This window comes from Belonocnema kinseyi, chromosome 4 (genome assembly GCF_010883055.1).
Source record: "Belonocnema kinseyi isolate 2016_QV_RU_SX_M_011 chromosome 4, B_treatae_v1, whole genome shotgun sequence".
Classification (NCBI taxonomy): Eukaryota; Metazoa; Arthropoda; class Insecta; order Hymenoptera; family Cynipidae; genus Belonocnema; species Belonocnema kinseyi.
In genome coordinates this window covers 30979352-30998857 of record NC_046660.1, presented here as the reverse complement: position 1 = coordinate 30998857, position 19506 = coordinate 30979352, and the positions used below count along the sequence as shown (strand labels likewise).

Below are 19506 nucleotides of genomic sequence, written 5' to 3'. Positions count from 1 at the left end.
ATAAAATGAAGCTAAACATTTTTTTTTAATTTGACATCAAAGAAGGTTCTCAAAGTACCTACGGCCTTGACGATTACATTCTCATTGCGATAATCGCGCTTCGCGGTCAACATTTAGGTTGTACAGGCTCTAGTATTTTAAATTTTGGACTAATCGAAAAATTCGGCTTGAATAGTTTTGAAATATATTTGGTATCTAGTGAAAATTTTGAATGAAATTTTTGGATTTATAAAAAAAATACATTTGTCTATTTTTTGAATGTTTTCAAAGTTTTGAAAAGTATATAACTTTTCTAATTTTCATAAAATATAACAATTTCATTTGGATAATTTGCAAGTTTTTTACCCATCTATAAGAAACTTTGACAAAAATTTATAAAATTTAAAAAAGTCAAAATTTTGAAAATGCTAAACGGACCTGGACGTTTCGTGACCCCCTGAATCCGAAAATCTAGTTTTTACCATAGCGTAGATCTATTTTTAAGGTTCGAAACAAAAGGACGAGTTCGTTAACCAGCCATTTTTGATAAAAATGCAAAAAGTGAGCGCATTTTGAAAATTTTCGTGATTACTTTTTTTTTTAGTATTAAAATGGCAAAACGATTTATCCTAATGACTTTCTTTGATAAAACAAAAACTCTCAGACTTATAGCATTCTCAAAGTTTTTTAAATCAACCAAAATTCAAAATTTAAGGCCAAACAACGCATGATACGAAAAAGAGTACAAAAAGAAAAACATTGCTTTTTGAAAGCCCTACAAAACTGTCATAACAAATTTTTGGATTTTCTTGAAAAATAAAGAATCCAAATTTGGATATATTTGGATAAAGTGTCTATCGAAAATTGAGCGCGCAGCGCGAGTGTCACGATGAGGTTGTGTACCTCAAAACCTACAGAGCTTTAAAAAACTTAATCTTCTACTATACTTAATTAAGTAGAATAATTAAGAATAAATATCCAAGCGCAAAGCGCGAGGTAAATGACTATCGAGGCGCGCATATAACAGGCGCGCGCTCCAGGCGGGCTCAAACTAGCGACCCGGGTGCGTAGTGCGCGATGAGAATGTGCCCGCCAAGTGGGCAGATTTTTCAACTTATTTATTTTTATTGCTTAGATTTATTAACTTGGTCCGTTAAACAACATTTACTTACTCTAAAATTGTAGTTGTATTTGATAAACTAATACTACTTATTCTTCTTCATTTTTAAACACTTCAACTTTTGAAAAAATTTATTTTTCAAACATTAAAAGCTGATTTACTTATAGAGATTCAATTGAAATTAAAACTTAAAAGTAAGATAGGGTACTATATTTCAAATAAACGAGCAGAAGTGCATGACACAACAAATACACCTTATTATTCATTAAAGTTAAAAAAAATCATAAGATGAATTTCAACTATCATCATTCAAATTTTCTTGTTAATTATTAATAATTATATAATAATAATATTATAATAATATTAATAAAGATACATAAATATATTGGAACTTTGTTAAACTATTAATTCTAGATTTGCATTGTTCATGTTTACGGTCAAAGGATATTGATACTTGAATTAATTTTAGTTTAAAAATTTTATTTAATTACACTGAAAGCTTTCTTTTCTCTATTTATATCTACACAAATAACACGCATTCTCGTTTAAAGATTTAAAATTGATATTAATGTGAAAGAAATCTACCTTTTTACATGAATAAAATTCTTTCATCTTCTAAACAATTTTTCTTTTAATCTGAAAAAAAACCTAGAAGAACATTTTCACACCCAAAAAAACAAACCTTCACGATACTGGCAAAGCGAAAGATAAATATAATATATACATATTCAGTTCGAATTGGAATTCAAATCGAAAAAACTAAACGCATCGAATTTCGATTCGAAAGACTTTCGAATTGCCCACTTCGAATCGTTTTTTTCCCGAATCGAATTGGCCTCTTCTAATTTCTTTCAAATCGACTTTCGAGGCGCCTTAAATTATGCACCAGTACGGTTCGGAACGATTTTCTCAGTCCTAGTTGAAAATTGAAAATTTGATTGTACCAAAAATAATGAAAAATCCAAAAATTACATTTTTCGGTCATACTATGCAAAATGCGAAAAACAGGAATAAGCACGAATGCGGGAGAAATGAAAAGACCGAGCGTGGAGTGCGATTGCCATCAGTCGCGTGCCCTAGGTGCGCTCAAACTCTAGAGCTAAGCTCTTTTAACAAAAGAGAACTCATTACTTACCAAAGTAATAAATGATGCAACTTCATAAGCAAAGTTGTTTTAACAATTTATTACTGTTCATAACTATCTTTCCCTACGCAAGTACTAAAAAACTGCGTATTTTCCTCAATTCTTAAACTTTTTAAAAACTTTTTACTTAATTAGGTATTAATAAATGCGATTGTAGCCTTTTTCAAATAATATTTAGTTTCGCTTCGACTTTTTAGTTGAGAACAAATAATAAGTAAATATCAAGAAGGAGAATTTTTTTTTATAATATTGTATCTACTTCATTAAGTTATTTTTTCTCTTTTCCCAATGTTTGACCAAAATTGTTACACTTTTGTTTTATGGTAAAACAAAGAGTTAATTGCAAATTGTGAAAGAAAAATTTGAAATCGCTAATATTTAAATATTAGTCCTTACACCTCACGTTCTCTGGAGGGAATGCGTATTGTCGATGATTTTATAAATTTATAAAGATTAAAAAGAGCTTAAAGAAATACTTAATTGATTATAACATCTGAAGGTCACTTACAAGGTAGACTTACTGCAGTGAGGAGATTGCTTTCCACTTTTCGTAAATATTCTTTCGGACTTTCGTTTTTAGGTAATTAAAATCAAATATCAATTGAAGAATATAATAACCTACAATAACCGAAAATAACCGACAATAACCGACAATAACCGGCAATAACCGGCAATAACTGGCAATAAGAATATAATAGCCGGCAATAACCGAATCTACCTAAGGTGGCACTTAGTCGCCTGCCTGCACTAACAGCATAATGCGCAAATCAATCTGGACAATGAACTGAGTTTCATTTTCGATCGATAATTATCAATTAACTTGAAATCAGAAAAATGTTATATCTATTGGTCGATGTATTATGAAAATTAAGGAATTATGGCAAATTGAGGAAACTCTTTCAAATACATTATATTTCTTTTATTACCTTCTCATTGTCCGACTCCCGATCAAAATTATCGGTCCTCGGATAATTGTAGTTTTCAATTGTTTGCCACGCTTTCATCCAACTTCAGATAAAATATGTGTAGAATTTAATGTGAATGTATTACAAGGTAATAAAAATAATTGTACGTATTTAAAAAAAAATCCTCACATTGTTCCTTCCTTCATTTTTGCAATACACCAAACAGTAGCTATAGCATATTCCTGATTTCAAATAGATGTAAAGTTATAGATTAAAAATGAAATAAGTTTAATTTTCCACGTTATTTTACTGAAACTTGTTCTGTTGTGTTAAAAATTTATATATTTTTGTTATTATACATTTAACTGCCTTAACAAAATTCATCTTTTGGAATTAAAAATGTTTTTTCTGTTCAAAATTCGACTCCGCTGCATAATAATAAATCTTTTTTAATCAAATTTCACCTTTTTCATTGATAATTCCAATAATTTTTTTAAAATGCATGTATTTTGTTGAAAATTCATACTGTTTGGCAGAAAATGTACCCTCTTCATTATCAATTTATGTTTTTGCTTGAAAATTTATGTATTTTTTGGAGAATTTCTTTTGATATAAATATTATATTTTTTTGTCAAAAATACAACTGTTTGGTTAAAATTAATAATATGTTTCCGTTGAGGATTGATCTGTTTTTTTTGATATTCGAATTTTGGTTGAAATGTTAACTATTACATTTTTGGGTCAAAAATTTCTTTTTTGTTGTTAAAAATTAAATTGTTTGTTGGAAAATTGAACTGGTTTGCTGAAAATTATATTTATTTGGTTGAAGATGTATAATATTAGTTAAAAATTTATTTTCAAAAACTTCTTGAGTTTTCCACAATTTCCTCATTTACATCGACCAATACGCCTGTTGGATAGCTATGACAGCGCCACCAATTTGGAACTATTGGGAAGAGATTTTAATTTGAATTCAATTTTAACAAGAAATCTTACAGTAAATAAATAATTTTAGACCTGAGTATAATATTTCTGAATAAAATGAATTGATGTTTACTGCTCTTTTTTCATTAACATTGCTCCAATAACTTTGAGATACTCAAAAATTCGCGTGCCAGGTGGCGCTGATATCAAGTTAAAAGAGATACCCTACAGGCGTATAGATGTAACGTTTTTCTGATTTCAAGTTAATTTATATAGTTATTGGTCTGAAATGAAACTTGTCTTATCGCCCAGTGAGTGCAAGCAGACGGTTATGTGCTACCTTGTATTTCAGGAAATAGAGGAAAGAAAACTCCACGCAGGTAGATTCGGTTATTGCCGGCTATTATATTCTTAATGCCAGTTATTGCCGGTTATTGCTGGTTATTGTCGGTTATTGTCGGTTATTGTCGGTTATTGTCGGTTATTATATTCTTCAATTGATATTTGATTTTAATTACCCAAAGACGAAAGTCCGAAAGAATATTTCCGAAAAGTGGAAAGCAATCTCCTCACTGCAGTAAGTCTGCCTTGTAAGTGACCTTCAGATGTTATAATTAATTAAGTATTTTTTTAAGCTCTTTTTAATCTTTATAAATATATATAATCATCAAAAATACGCATTCCCTCCAGAGAACGTGAGGTGTAAGGGCTAATATTTAAATATTAGCGATGTCAAATTTTTCTTTCACACTTTGCAATTAACTCTTTGTTTTACCATAAAACAAAAGTGTAACAACTTTGGTCAAACATTGGGAAAAGAGAAAAATTAATTTACTGAAGTAGATACAATATTATTTTTAAAACTCTCCTTCTTGATATTCACTTATTATTTGTTCTTAACTAAAAAGTCGAAGCGAAACTAAATATTATTTGAAAAAGTCTACAATCGCATTTCTTAATACCTAACTAAGTAAAAAGTTTTTAAAATTTGAAGAAATCAGAAAAATACGCAGCTTTTTAGTACTTGTGTAAGGGCAGAAAGTTATGAACAGTAATAAATTTTTGAAACGACTTTGCTTATAAGCTTGCATCATTTGTGAAACATGCAATTGAACAATTCTGTTACATGTTTGAAAAACATAAATTGTAATAATTTTGTAATAATTTTTTATCGACCGAAGTCGTTTCGTAATCGCTTTAGTAAGCTTATCTCATAATGTTAAGTAGCAAATTGGCAATGCATTTATTAGGGCTTATTATTCGTAGTTATGCAGTAAGACTTCTTTATCAGCACTATTTAATAGAATACTTATTATTTAAATTGGGATAGTAGTAAAAAGGAAATTAATAAACTATACAATTGTGCACTCCAAAATGATGCACAAGTTTGCTATAAATCACTGTTTTATCTGACTCCAAGTTGTTGATTCATTCGTAAAAAATAGCGTTAAAAGTAACAGAATAAAACTTTGGACTGGAAAACTCGCTCGATGTGTCCTTATGACTTTCTCTCGATAAAAAGAACGTTCCTGTTTCAAACACGTACAAGGTCATCGCAACAACTGTTTGAATTTTTTCGGAACATCGAAGTTATTTGAAGTTGATAAGAATTCTTAATCAGTACTTTTTAATTCAATACTCATTATTCAGATTGAGGGAGTAGATGTCAAGTTTTCGGGAAAGGGTACAGTTTAGTATGTACACAAAGTTTCCATAATTACTGAAAATTTGTCATGGATTTTTTTCTCTATTTCTTCAAATTATGCCAATAAACTAATTCTGCTAATTCTAATTGAATCAAACCATAATTTCCTGATTTCAGTATTTTAAGTGGTCTGCATCTTATAAGAATGATAGGTGATTTAACGAGCAATTCACTGCGCTCCAGGGAGTCTGCCTCGTGAGTTTTAAGGGGGTCGATAAGCAGTGCCTTGAGAATCCACAAACAGCTACACTGAGTGTCACTGCAATTTTTCTCTATTGTTCTCTTCAATTTTATTATTAAACAAAATATAAACATTTTATCCAAAATCCGGCTTCGTGGACTCCGAGGCACCAATAGTTAGATGTCGTATGCAAGAAATCAGCCGAAAATATTCATAATTATACATTGCAGTTTTATTTATAGAAATACCCATTGTAATTAAATGACAATATACTCACATTATGCAAAATACAAATTTGTAAAAAAATTACCTCAAACTTAAAAACTTTGCTTAAACTCTGTAATAATTTATATTAATTGTTTATTAGAATGAAAAATATACTTCCATTTATTTTTATAATTCTTGTGCGTGAATGAAAATTGGATTACCGGCCAGAGTCGTTTTATAAATATTAAAAATCCTTAAAAAATATCAGACTGCTGCATTAAAACATAAAATTTTTGCCAAATTTATATTTATTTAATGAAAATTAATTTATGTTTGAACCATATCAATTATAAAATGCATTATTTGGTTATTTTTCATCATTTAAACAAGGTTCTTTCAATTCAATCATTTTATAATGAGAACATTTTGAAATATTTTTTGAGATAATTATTTTGACAATGTTTAGACAGAATAAAAAAATTGATAATTGGTTAAAAACAAGTTAAATGCATAAAAATTTATGAATTCACAAGATCCAGATATTTTATTACGTAAAATATGTCCAAATAGTATTTAATTACGACATATTACTATTTTTTTCCACGATATTATTAAAGTTGGTATTTTAAACATGCTAGAACAATTACTGTAAGTAGATGAAACAAAATGGGAGACTTTCATATTCGAAATTATGCCCCTAAGTGAGAAACAAGCAATAAACTTGGAAATTTTTTAAAAGAAATTCAAAAATTAGCAATGTTGAAAGTTTTTTTATGTTTCTTTAATTCACAAAACACACCACACTCCCATGACCAAATGTATGATATGCAAAAGATTTAAAAAAAATCACATGTTATTCTGATAGGATATCACAACTTTTTCACATACCCCAAAAACAATTTTCAAAAAGCAATCTTCTTTTATCAATCAATTAAGTATTCTACCAGTTTTTTTTCTGAAAAATGTTTATTTTAGCCAAAACAGAGGTGACGCCCCTATTCTGCAATCTAATCTAATCATTTCTAATGCGCTGTAATTAATTATAAAAATTATATAGCATGGTTAAATAATTTAAATTGATTGGTCAGTTTCTATTGTATTTGATTAGGTACCATGGTACCTAATCAAATACAATTTATTTTCATACTCGAATTTTTTCACTGATGTCTAATTTTTTCGAACTCTTGTGCTTGTTCTTTAGGGAGAGATGGAAGAATACGGCGTCTAACTACGGAGATGTTTTTACTGATAAGTTCCAAGTCATGTGAGGTGATTTCTAATAAAAATTAATTTGTTTTTAATTCAGAGTGAATAATTTTTATTGGTTTTGCACACACTTCTTCCATAGCTTTTCGTTTAGCATTGTTATTTGAAGCTTGTCTAGCAATATCGATATCTCTTGTATGGTTATGAATTAAATATTTATCAATCACAATATGGCTTTCAATACAAGGGTTGTGCATTTTTGCAAGACAATCTTTACTTTGAACTTCAACTTAGAAGCTCAGGTCAACAGGAATATAACCACTTGTCACCCTTAAGTAGTTATGGGTGAAAAAATTTTCTTTAATTTTCAGGTTTGTATTACTTCAGAATTTATAAATCCACTACTTCTATTATGACATTATTTCATTTTTCCATATTTCTGAAAATTATTCATTTTGGAGATCCATTATTTAACGCAAATCTACTGAACCCCTAAAAATTCTCAAAATTAATTTGAAAAAGATATACGGCAGTGTGTGGAATTTTCCATTCAATTTACTCGGTTTAAACTGAAAGCATTGCATCTAAATAGTCTACAGTTTTCCGCCCATTTTTCATTACGATCCAGCTATTTATTTATCACCCCAGTTCTCAGGCTCTCAGGCACATTTTAAAAGATGAAGTTGTGATTATTTAATTTTACCAGAGGTATGGTTTAGCGCAAGTAATCCAGAAGCAGAGATGGGCGCTCAAAATTTAAACAACTGTGTGGGTCCTTTTATTTCAATCTTAAAATTTTCACTTATATAAATCTTAATAAATAACTAATTAAACAATCATCCTAATTTGCATAAATTAAAAAAATTCAATGATCATTTCGGATAAACTTTTATTTATCAAGTAGGTGAGTATAGTTTCTTGCAAAAATTTTTCCTCTGATAGTAATTCGCTCAATGAAAAATGAGTAATTGTTGTAGTGCGATAGAATGACTTATAACAGAAGCTCTGTTATCTAGCAAATTATTAACTTTAGAGGAGCAGTGTTCATTACAAAATTTTGTATTTGAGTTAGTACTTGTAAAATGTCTTTACTATTTTCCATTCATGAAATACTTTTTTGGTTATTGATAAAAGTATTTTTTGTCACTTATTTTACACTTTAAATAATTTTGTGGAATAAATATTTGGCAGAGCGACAAAACACCGAACCCACTATTGTTTTTTTATGAGCTTGTCTGACAAGGACAGGAAAATTCGAATTTTAAATGTTTAATCAAACGTTTATAAAAAAATAATTTATTGCGAATATCTTGAGAGCGGCACATTTGCCAGAGTTCTGCTACAGAATTTTGGAATCAACAGATCATGTTACATAAGAATAAAAAAAATCGAATAGTCATCGCCGATCTGACGGAAATGGGTTTGTGTTCTGGACTATAAGATGAATCATTAAGCAGACTGATTCAGAGAAAGGTTCAGTGCAGATGTTGAGAATTATTTGCCACAAGAGTTCAATGAGGCAGGGTTATAGTCTCAAGAAAACGTACCGATCTTCGGTTTTCACTGCTTAACGAATTTTCAAATGGACAAATTCCCACGTTGCCAAATTTCTATATTTTGAATTGTAGTTTGATTTGTTCTCTGGCAACATAGGAATCTAGCTACACCCTTGCCTGTTACTTAACGGAGGACAGTCTTGTACAACCCTCGAAACCAATACGATCTAGCTCAGTCTAATATTTTCGTTCGTGATGCTGATCATGATGCTGATTAAAGTGTGCTTGGTGTTGGCACTTTCTATATTATGTTCAATACAAGGAAATACACACAAGCGTATTCTTGACAAAGATTCAATTCAAAAACAATTAAAGATTTACGAGCTTTTTTTGTACATTAGTCAAGATTCTTTGATTGATGCGGCATATTATGAAGTTGGTAAAAATTACGATATCACAAAGAACATGAAAAATTACGACAATGGGGTAAGTTATTATTGGTTTTTTATTACTAATTTTCAATTCATGCATTTACTAGTAATTTTACCTGACCCTTGGGAAAAAGTAGCTCTATCTCAGTGAAAAAATCGCCCTGAGTCCGCATTTAACAAAGCTGATTCGAAATCTTTCCCCCTTCTAAATTACGTATCTCGTATATCGGTGGAAATTTTTTTGTTCTTGTAACAGCATCAAATGTGGAGAAAAATACTGTTGACGAAGCCTATATTTTAAAAGATAACTTTTATCTGTTCCTAAAGTCGCAAAACTGCACAGAAAAGACAATAAAAATTCAAATGAATTACTTGGCTATTTGTGAATAGAGCCCAACCTCGAAAATTAAAACATATTAGAAATTATGGTTACCAGAATTGTTAATGTAAGAAAAAATTATATCCGGCTTCAATGGAGATCTTGATTCGCCTCAATATCTATTCGTTGAAGCCGGGTATAATTTTTTCTTACATTAACAATTCTGGTGATCACAATTCTTAATATTGTATAGTTTTTGAAGTTAGGCTTTATTTACAAATAGCCAAGTAATTCACTTGAATTTGGTCCGTTTTTTCCGGGTAGTTTTGCGACTTCAGGAACAGATGAAAGTTAACTTAAAAAATATAGGATTCGTCAACAGTAATTTTGTCCATATTTGTTGTTCTTACAAAAACAAACAATTTTCACCGAGATACCAGAAACGTCATTTAACAGGTAGAAAGTTTTCGAGTCAGCTTTGCTAAATGCGAACTCAGCGCAATTATTTTTCGCTGAGATAGAGCTACTTTTTCCCAAGTGTCAGAACTTTTTGTCCCGATATTAGTTTTCTGTTTTGTCGCTTCAACGCGTGCTATCGATAATTCGTGCACAACAGCCGTAAATTTTAAACATGATGTTCTTATTTTAACATCCACCTATAGTCCCAAGATATTATTGCACTAAACTTATTTGTTTATAAATCCCCGCGAATATAGCCTCCCGAAGTTCACATTTTTTAAATTTTCTTTTTACACACATTTGTACGTCGTTTGTACTGTTTGTACATCTACTATTTTCGTTTGTACCCTCCTGGTCACGAAATTAAGAGCGAAATTTATTACGGGAGGCTAACTTCACGAATCCCCCAGAAGTTCAAATTTCGTAAATTTTCTTTTTGCATACGTTTGTTCGTCATTTGTACTGATTGTACATTTCATATTTTTGTTTCTGCCCTTCTAGCTGCCCGACTAGGGGCAAATCAGAATTTCGTGCCATCACCCCGAAATTTGTATTTTTTCATTTTTCTATTTTCTAACGTTTGTACGTCGCTTTTACTTTTTGTACATTAAATTTGATTATGTTTGTAGACTTTTGGCTGCCAACAGGGTACAAATGAAAATATGAAAATGTACAAACCACGTACAAACTTTTGCAAAAAAAAAATTTAAGAAATTTGAATTTCGGGAGGTTGCGTGAAGTTAGCCCCCCGAAATCAATTTCGCCCCTAATTTCGTAACCAGGAGGGTAAAAACGAAAAAATTGAATCTACAAACAGTACAAAGGACGTACAAACGTATGTAAAACGAAAAATTTAAAAAACGTGAAGTTCGGGGGGCCAACTTCACGGGGTCACTTACAATAATAATTTTTGGCGACTTCAGAGGTGGAAAGGCAGATAAATAATAAACGGTAATCGAGAAATTATAAATTTCACAATCAATAATACGCTACGAAGATAATTGAAATTAGCAATCTGTTTTTAAACTTTTTTTGAAAAATGCTTAGTATTTTTATATTCGTTTCCCCCTTTCTTTTCTGAGCATAAGACGCAAGATAAAAAATTCCAAATTATAAATTTTGAACGTAATAGACGGGAAGGCAAATAATTAAAAATAGCATTTGTTTTTAAATTTTGCCCGAATAACTTATGCATTTTGTATTATCAACTCACCGTTCCCTTTTTATTGATAAGACACAATGAAAAGCAACAAAATTATCAATTTCGACATTGAGAGACGGAAAGGCTGATATTTAAACATGCCAATTTAGAAATAATCTGAGATATGGAAGGCTGATAATTAAAACGTCTGTTTTGTGATGTTTCCTCTTGAACTTCTTATTGTTTTTATAGTCCTTCCTTCAACATCAGATTGAAAAAGAAGCGCAAAAATACAGGTTATAAATATGGACACCTGGGAAGCCGAGAGACAATTAAGAATTTTTAATATTAATGACAGAATGATGCAGCAGGTAGACATTTAAAATAAGATTAAAATGATCACTGTTTTTTGAAATTATAAATTTGTGAACTCGAAATGCAATTATTGCAAAGTTATGATAAGCAAACCCGAGATACGAAAAACCAGAAAAAAGTAAAAATATAACGTTTTAAATCTGAACATGAACTACGGAATTATAAGAAAAACAAAACTATGTAGTTAAACATTTTTAAACATAAGGTACTAAAAAACCAGACACAAAAAAGAGCAGTGAGATGGAAGTGGCTAATGGTAATAAAAATAGAAAAAATGCTGGAGTTAACAAACTTGAGAAATTGCAGTTGTCCTTTTCTAAACCTTAAATCTATTGTGCAGTTTTTAAAAATATTTCTCTGAACTAGTTTGTTTCGAAATTTGTATCGACTTTTTATGACAAAATTGTTAAATAAGTGTCTTAATTTTTTAGAATTTCGTTTCCTTTGTTTTATTTGGGTTCTTTATCACACTGAGGACTAGGCCCCTCGATTTTTGTACATATTTTCGTGAAACTCTCAGCAGAAAATCTTCTAGAAATATATGACAATATGCGTTCCACAGGTGAAGGTTTTGGCAACATTGATAGAGTTTTAAAATGTTCACATGATTAGCAATTATTTCCTGGAAAATTAAAGGTAAAAAGTACCACAATCACATTATCATTTCCAAACACTCAACTTTGAATAGCTCTAAGTACCTGAAAATAAATTATGAAAATTACATATTTTTCGCTTCTGACAGTGTTGTATGTATTTTCAATGAGCAAAAAGTTGCACTTGAATGTTCACAAGATTATTTTGTTCTTGAAAAAATATAAAAGAATTTACGATAATCGAGGCAACTGCACCCCTTTTTTGCATCAGGGCTTAGGGACTGTGCAATCAGGCTGAGTACGAGAGAAGGTCGTATTGCGCCACAAAACTATAGGAGTTATATTAAGTGTTACTGGGGGGGGGGGGAAGTATCGTCACGCTACCCCCTCCCATTTGAAAACTAAAGTCTAAATCACATGACCTTGAAGATCTTTCAATGCACTCATTTGTGCCATTAAGAAAAAATTTTGCGCCACATTGATAACCAAGTTATCAGCAAGCAAAATGGGAGGGTGACTGGCTTCATTGTACTAAACTAATAACATTTTGTTCCAATTAATTATAGCTGTCTGTCATAACTTTATATTGCACATCACTGTTGAAGATTTAGCACTTGCATTACACTGCCCCCCCCCCAAATATGATATCTTTGCTAATTAGCTAGCGCAACATTTTTTAGTGATAGCGCATTTTAAGTCATGACAGATAGCTATGATGAATTTGAAAAAATGTAATTAGTTTTAAAATATGACGTCAGCCCCCACCCCCATTTTGATCGCTGATATCTCAGTTATCAATGTGGCTCAAAATTTTTTTTTGATGGCGCATATGAGCGCATTTGAAGATCTTCAAGGTCATACGATTTACTCTTTAATTTTTTAAAGGGCGGTGGTAGTGGGAAGCTAGCCCACCCCCGGTCGTAACACCTGATATATGGTAACTCCTACATTTTTGGGGCGCAAAATTTGTTATCGGTGGCGCATTTTGAACTCGGTTGAATTATGTTTTGTGGCTCATTTTTCGGTGGTAGAGGGTGAGTCTACTGTCATCGTTGAGTCCCCTCGTCATTTCCAATGTAAATAGTCTTTGATATTTTTTGAATTGTGGCATCTAAAAGATGTATCGGCTAACTATTTGCGATTAAAACTTCTCTTGCTTTCTTTAAATTTCTCTATCTTTCTTTAGATTTTCTTCGTGGAAAATTCTATCAGATAAATTGATTACTCCGTTCAGGAAGTTATTGTCTACACCTCTTCTGTATCTAATTGGCTTATGAGAATGAAAATTGAGATACCTGCTCGACCATGTTTGCTTATGGTATCATTTGGTTTTTACTGTGTGATTTTCTTTACAAATATAGACATCCGAAAAGGCGAATTTATTATTTTCCTCAACCTCGTGTTTTCTAGTATGTTGATGAAATATTAACAGCGATACACTATAAAACAATTTTTTTGCAAATATCCAATGTGTTTTTGTAATTGTACTAAAACATGTAAACTAACTGCGTACAAAATAGTGAACTTCCAACTAGAAAAGTAAAAAAAAACCCACTTTCAATATGGTGGTTAGACAAAATTTTGGGAATTCACGTCTCTGATAATAGGAAATAGTTTCACTCAATTATTACCTACTTTCAGACAGGTACTTTTCCAAAAGTTTGTGAGAGAACGACATTTAATGTGGTGTTTTTTACTTTTCTAGTTGAAAGTTCACTTTTTTGAGCGCAGTTGTTTTGCCGGTTTTGGTACAATTACAAAAACGCAGTGGCTATTTACAAAATTTTTTTTACAGTGTCCCTGCAAAGTATTTGGACAATTTTTTGTTGATTTTCAAATAGCAAATTGCAATTTGAACACGAAGTTGAGGAAAAGAATTCAATTGAGTTTTTGGATGTCAGCATGAGCTGCCGGATCGAAGAAAGGCACATAAACTTATTTCGCCGGGAAATGAGTTTATCAAAAGCGTTTTCAAAAACATTTTCTTATTTTAATTTTTAAAGACTATAACTAGATGTAGAATTTCATTGCGCATCTTTTTTATCCTAGAAAAAGGTTGTAGCTTTTTTATTTTTCTAATTAAAGCCAAAAAACTGACTTTTCTGGAAAAATCAATTTTAATTCGTTTTTAACTTCAACTCGTGCTCAGTCAGTCAATTTTCAGGAGTTTTCAATACAATTTTGAGAGAATTTATTTTAAAATGTCTTTCGACTGATAGAGCAAAAGGACCTTAAAAATTTTTTAAAGAAAAATTGTTGTTAATTTTTTTCCGGTGCGTAGCGCTTATCGGACTTCTCTAACTTCCAGCGTTTTGTTTATTGAGCGAATTTTGAGCAACGAAAAACTTTCAGCAAGAAAGTTGGCAACAACAGTACAAAGAAGTTTTCTGGAAAATTTTAGCCCAATCGAATTGGTGTTGCAGAAATTATTAACGTCTTAAGCCGATAGCAGCTAGGCGACTCGCGTGCGCGCTGTAGCGAGAGACTCAGATACGATTTATAATACAGTTCACCGGCGCCAAAAGTAAAAACTAATCAAGTAATCAGGTAATATCAAATGATTATGCATAAATAAACAATAGCGCATAATGTGAAATAATTTAAAAATGTAATATTATGTTAAATAGAATGGTTCTATTGTTATGACAAACTGTACAGAAGTAAAACAAAACATAAACATCTAATAGTTGAGATTCGCCGGATTCTTTAATACTGCGAATTTTTCAATGCTTCAAATTCGTAGAATTGAAAACAGTGAAATATCGACAAAGTGCACTTGTTTTTCATTCCTGTTGTAACAGAGCGTTAGTATTTTTTGTCTTCTGAAAGAAAAATGTCACTGGATTAAAAATTTTTTAACAAAAGTGTTGTAATATGATGTCAGAGCAAGCGAATCCTAGAGGTTGAAGAAGAAGTAGACATGAAGAACAGTGGGAGGAAAATTTGCGAAAAACTAAGAGAAACAAGGTATAAATTTGATGTTCTAAAAAAATTCAATAAAAAAATATGTCATAAAAATAATAGCGATAATTTTTTCACTGCAAATAGCAATTCATAAATGTGAGATATTTTGCTCTGAATTTAAATGAATAAGATTTTATTGAAAATCATTGACAATCAGTGAGCGACCGAGTTCTCACTATTTTATCAGCGAAATGTCCTTTATTTCTTTTAGGGCAAAAAATATATATCTGTTTCAAATAAAATCCAGAACGCAAAAGTTTTTCAGCCTGTTAAAATCTGCTGTAAATGGTTGAAGTGTCATGAAAAAATAGGAGTCTCAGAACAGAATATATTTCATTCGAATTTTTGGCAATTATCTGATTACGACAAGCTGAATATTTTTCTAAGTAATATAATGAAATGCGAGAATTCATCATCTGTAGATCTTAGTGCTGAAAAACAGAGGTTAATAAAGCGGAATTTTGAATTTCCCCATGAGAAAAAAATATTCCTGTTTGTCAGCAGTTTCTATGCGAATTACTTGGCGTAGGAATTAAAAGATTAAGGGTTTTACCAGGTAAAATTTTTGTGAAAAAAATGTGAAAGACCTAATCAAAATTCACTGTTATAGTTTGAGACATCGCGAACCTGACTATAAAAGAGAAGGGACTACTTTAAAATACTTTGAAAATCCGGAATTGAATTTAAGTACTTTATATAACCTATTTCTTGACTACTATCAGAGCGTTACACAAGAGGAAGACATTCCTTTAAGCGAATCTTGATACGCTAAATATTTTAACCATAACTTGCCCTTTTCGTTTAAGCTTCGCGGAACCGATGTATGCAACGTGCGAACACGGTTTGTAGCTTTCTATATCATACAGTGAAAGAAGAATTTAATTCAGAACGTCACTCTAAAATAATCCTTTTCACGGATGCTGCCTCTGGACAAAACCGTAATTATACCATGTTTACATTTTTAGTTCTATTATCAATGGAACTAAATGTTGAATTTTTACACGTATTTCCTGTCCGCGGCCATTCATATTGTATATCCGATGGGAATTTTGGAATGTACGCTCAGAAGAAGAAATAAATGGAGAGAATTGAAACGTTCGATGATTATTATAATTTAATTCTTAGTGCTCGTAATCCTCCTTTCACTATAATTAAATCTGCAACATAAATTTTACAAGATTTTGATACATTATTGAGGGACAACTTGCAAAAACCTAAAAGAATGACAATTAGTTAATCAAATGTCATTCAGTATCATCCAAGCGGAAAAATTCATGTTTTTCAAAATCATAATAAAGAAAATCCTTCTTATGATAGCTGTTCTGAATAAAAAATAATTATTTTGTTTTTTCCATAAACGGAATGCGTATATCAAAGAGAACAAGGAGCTCATTAGTAATCATAAGTTCAAAATGCATAATATTCACATTAAAGACGTTAATATATTTAAAAATTATTATAAAATAAAAAATGTAAAGAGCTTGCGAACTAAAATAGCTTCTTTCTCAACTTCTATTTCTGCGAATTTTCAAAGATTATATAATTTTGTTAGATTTGTCTCAAAAAGGGAACCATGCTATTATACATAATATTAAATTAATAAATTATTTTACATTTTGCACTATTATTTATTTATGCATAATACATTGATACTACCTGATTACTAGATTAGTTGTTACTTTTGGCGCCGGTGAACTGCATTATGAATCGGATCTGAGACTCTCGCTACAGCCCGCGCGCGACTCGCCTAGACGCTATCGACTTAAGACGTTAATAATTTCTGGAATATCAATTCTATTGGGCTAAAATTTTCCAGAAAACTTCTTTGTACTGTTGTTAACAAGTTTCTCGCTGAAAGTTTTTTGTTGCTCCAAATTCGCTCGATAAACGAAACACTAGAAGTTAGAAGAGTCAGTCCAAGGACATTTCGAATTACATTTCCTAAAAATTTTATTAAAAAATCTTTAAAACTGACTGACTGAGCACAAGTTGAAGTGAAAAACAAATTAAAATTGATTTTTCCAGAAAAGCCAGTTTTTGGCTTTAATTGGAAAAATAAAAAAGTTACAACTTTTTTCCTGACGGAAAAAAGATGCGAAATGAAATTCTACATGTGGTAATTATAAATTACCACATTTAAATATCGGTGTTTCTGTCTGTCAAGTTCTAAATTTATAACTTTATGCTGTTTCTTGTGTCTCATCCTCAAGAAGAGAAAGGAGAGCAAATGCACCAAATTCTCGCTTTCAGTCACTCCGTTCTCGGCCTTCCTAGAACTGCTGGGTCACCTGACTGAAAGTAAGAGTTATATTTCTTAGAATATTTCTTAGAAAAAATTTAAAAACAGACTACTAATTGAAATTATCTGACTTTCCGTCTATTTGGCAAGCAATACGAAAACTTCAAACACTTTAATTTAAACTCAACAGCAGATTGCCATTCTTTATGTGCTTGCTTTTCTGTTTATAACTCTGTAGTTCCGCTCTTTTAAAAGTACATTTTTTAAACCAATATAAACTTTGAAAAAACAAATTGTGCAACAAAATTGCACAAGAACTTCTGTATTATTTATCCGTCTTTTTATACTACCACAATTCGAAATGTTTCGAGGTCTTTTAGGAGTCTTCTTCAAGGAAATTTCAATAGGAAACTAATAGGGAATATTCATATGTGTTGCTAATATTAATTTAAAAGCAAAATTCAGTTTGAAGTTAATTACTATTGATTTACATTTTTATGTTTAATACTTCTGAGAATAGATTGTATTTTTGTAGAAACGAAAAAATTAAAAAAAGGAATCAAAATCTCAAGAAAACAAACTTGAGAGTTTATTTGACAGTTAATCGATTTGAAATATCTAAATAAATCAAAATCAAGAAAGCCTAATTTCTATCTTTAATAAATACTTTCATTTTATTTTTTTCAGAAATCCAGTAAAAGATGTAATTTCTTTTTTTTTTAATGATCCTTAATCGGACTGAACAAAATTTCCCATTTTTCTTCTTCTGAATATATCCGCTGATTTCAAAACACGGCTGTCGGGTATAATTTTTACGAAGATCTTCTTATTTTTTGTTTTCAAGCAAAAATTGAATACATTTATTTGAAATCAGTGTCTTTAGAAACATTAAAGATTATATATATAAATAATAAAGTGAAATTTCAAATTTATTTGAATGTAATTTAATTGCAGTTTTGTGCATAGAGTATACTTATTTGATGAATCTTATTAAAGTATTCAAAAAATCTTCCTAAGACTACCATTTTTGCAGGTTTGGCAATAATTAAAGATGATATGCATTGAATATAAATGTTAGAAGATTTTTATTAAATTTTAGTAAAACTGAACAACAATGCATTTTACATACAAAAAAAGTCGACGCACAAAAATCTGTTTCAGAGAAAAAAGTCAAATACACAAAAAACCAAACCAATAAACAATAAACTTTGTTTCCAACAAATGTGGAGAAAATCATGTTTTTCATGTTTTTCAAATGATCTATTCTGTTTCCGGTTATTTCTGAATTTATACTGGTAAAATTAGTAAAAGAATGGGAAAATTTGTAAAATGTTTTCTTATTTCATAACTATTCTAGAAAATTTGTATACCCAATAGAAATTTTTGAGGAATGGTTAAGGAAAAATTTCGTACCATATTTTTATTTATTTTTCGCATTATACTGGCACAGTATTGGCTAGAATTTTCAGTCAACTGAAAGATTGTATTAAAAACATGGATTGGAAAATATTTTTAAAATAGAATTTAGAACTGGGTGGAAAAATAGCTCCAACCAAAGTCGGCGTCTGAAGTACGCGGCCGTCACTTTAATCGCTCACAACTCATCAAAAAAAAATCGCAGACAATTCTAGCCAGGTGAAAGTGAAAGCTTATAGTCTCCCGAATTAAAGCGTATGCATTCAAAAATGAGTTCGACGTCTTAAATTTCTGAAAAAGTTCACGGAAGCTCCTTGAAGGTTCTAGAATACAACGCAGTTTTCCAATTTCGAACTATGAATTTGTTTACTAATTGCAGATCGTTTTCTACAAAACCATATCTTCTTAGAAAGAAATAATCATAGAACGTTGTTTTATGGCTAAAAAAGAAGCCTATCAAACTAGCACCTCCACAAACGAAATTCCCAAATTTCTTTATGTCAGAATTTTGGGCTTTTTTGGGCTTTTCTTGGGCTGTATTGCCGATTTTTGGGCTTCGCTACTTTTTGTGAAAATTCAAATTTTGCGAGGAGGTGCTGACTACGAGGGTAGTTCAATAAGTCCTTAGAATGAAGTATAAAAACAATTTTTTGGGGTAAATTTTTTTTTATTTTTCAACATAATCTCCTTGGAGCTCTATAC

General features: G+C 30.6%; 1 protein-coding gene across 1 annotated transcript; it reads left to right on the top strand.

Annotated features, from left to right (window-relative positions):
• Positions 1-9083: 9083 nt before the first annotated feature.
• Positions 9084-11575, top strand: LOC117171974 (sex-specific storage-protein 2-like). The gene is made up of 2 exons (XM_033359672.1): positions 9084-9353; positions 11470-11575. Exons 1-2 carry the CDS (start codon positions 9123-9125, stop codon positions 11518-11520), a joined length of 282 nt encoding a protein of 93 aa, XP_033215563.1. The 5' UTR covers positions 9084-9122; the 3' UTR covers positions 11521-11575.
• The last annotated feature ends 7931 nt before the right edge of the window (positions 11576-19506 follow it).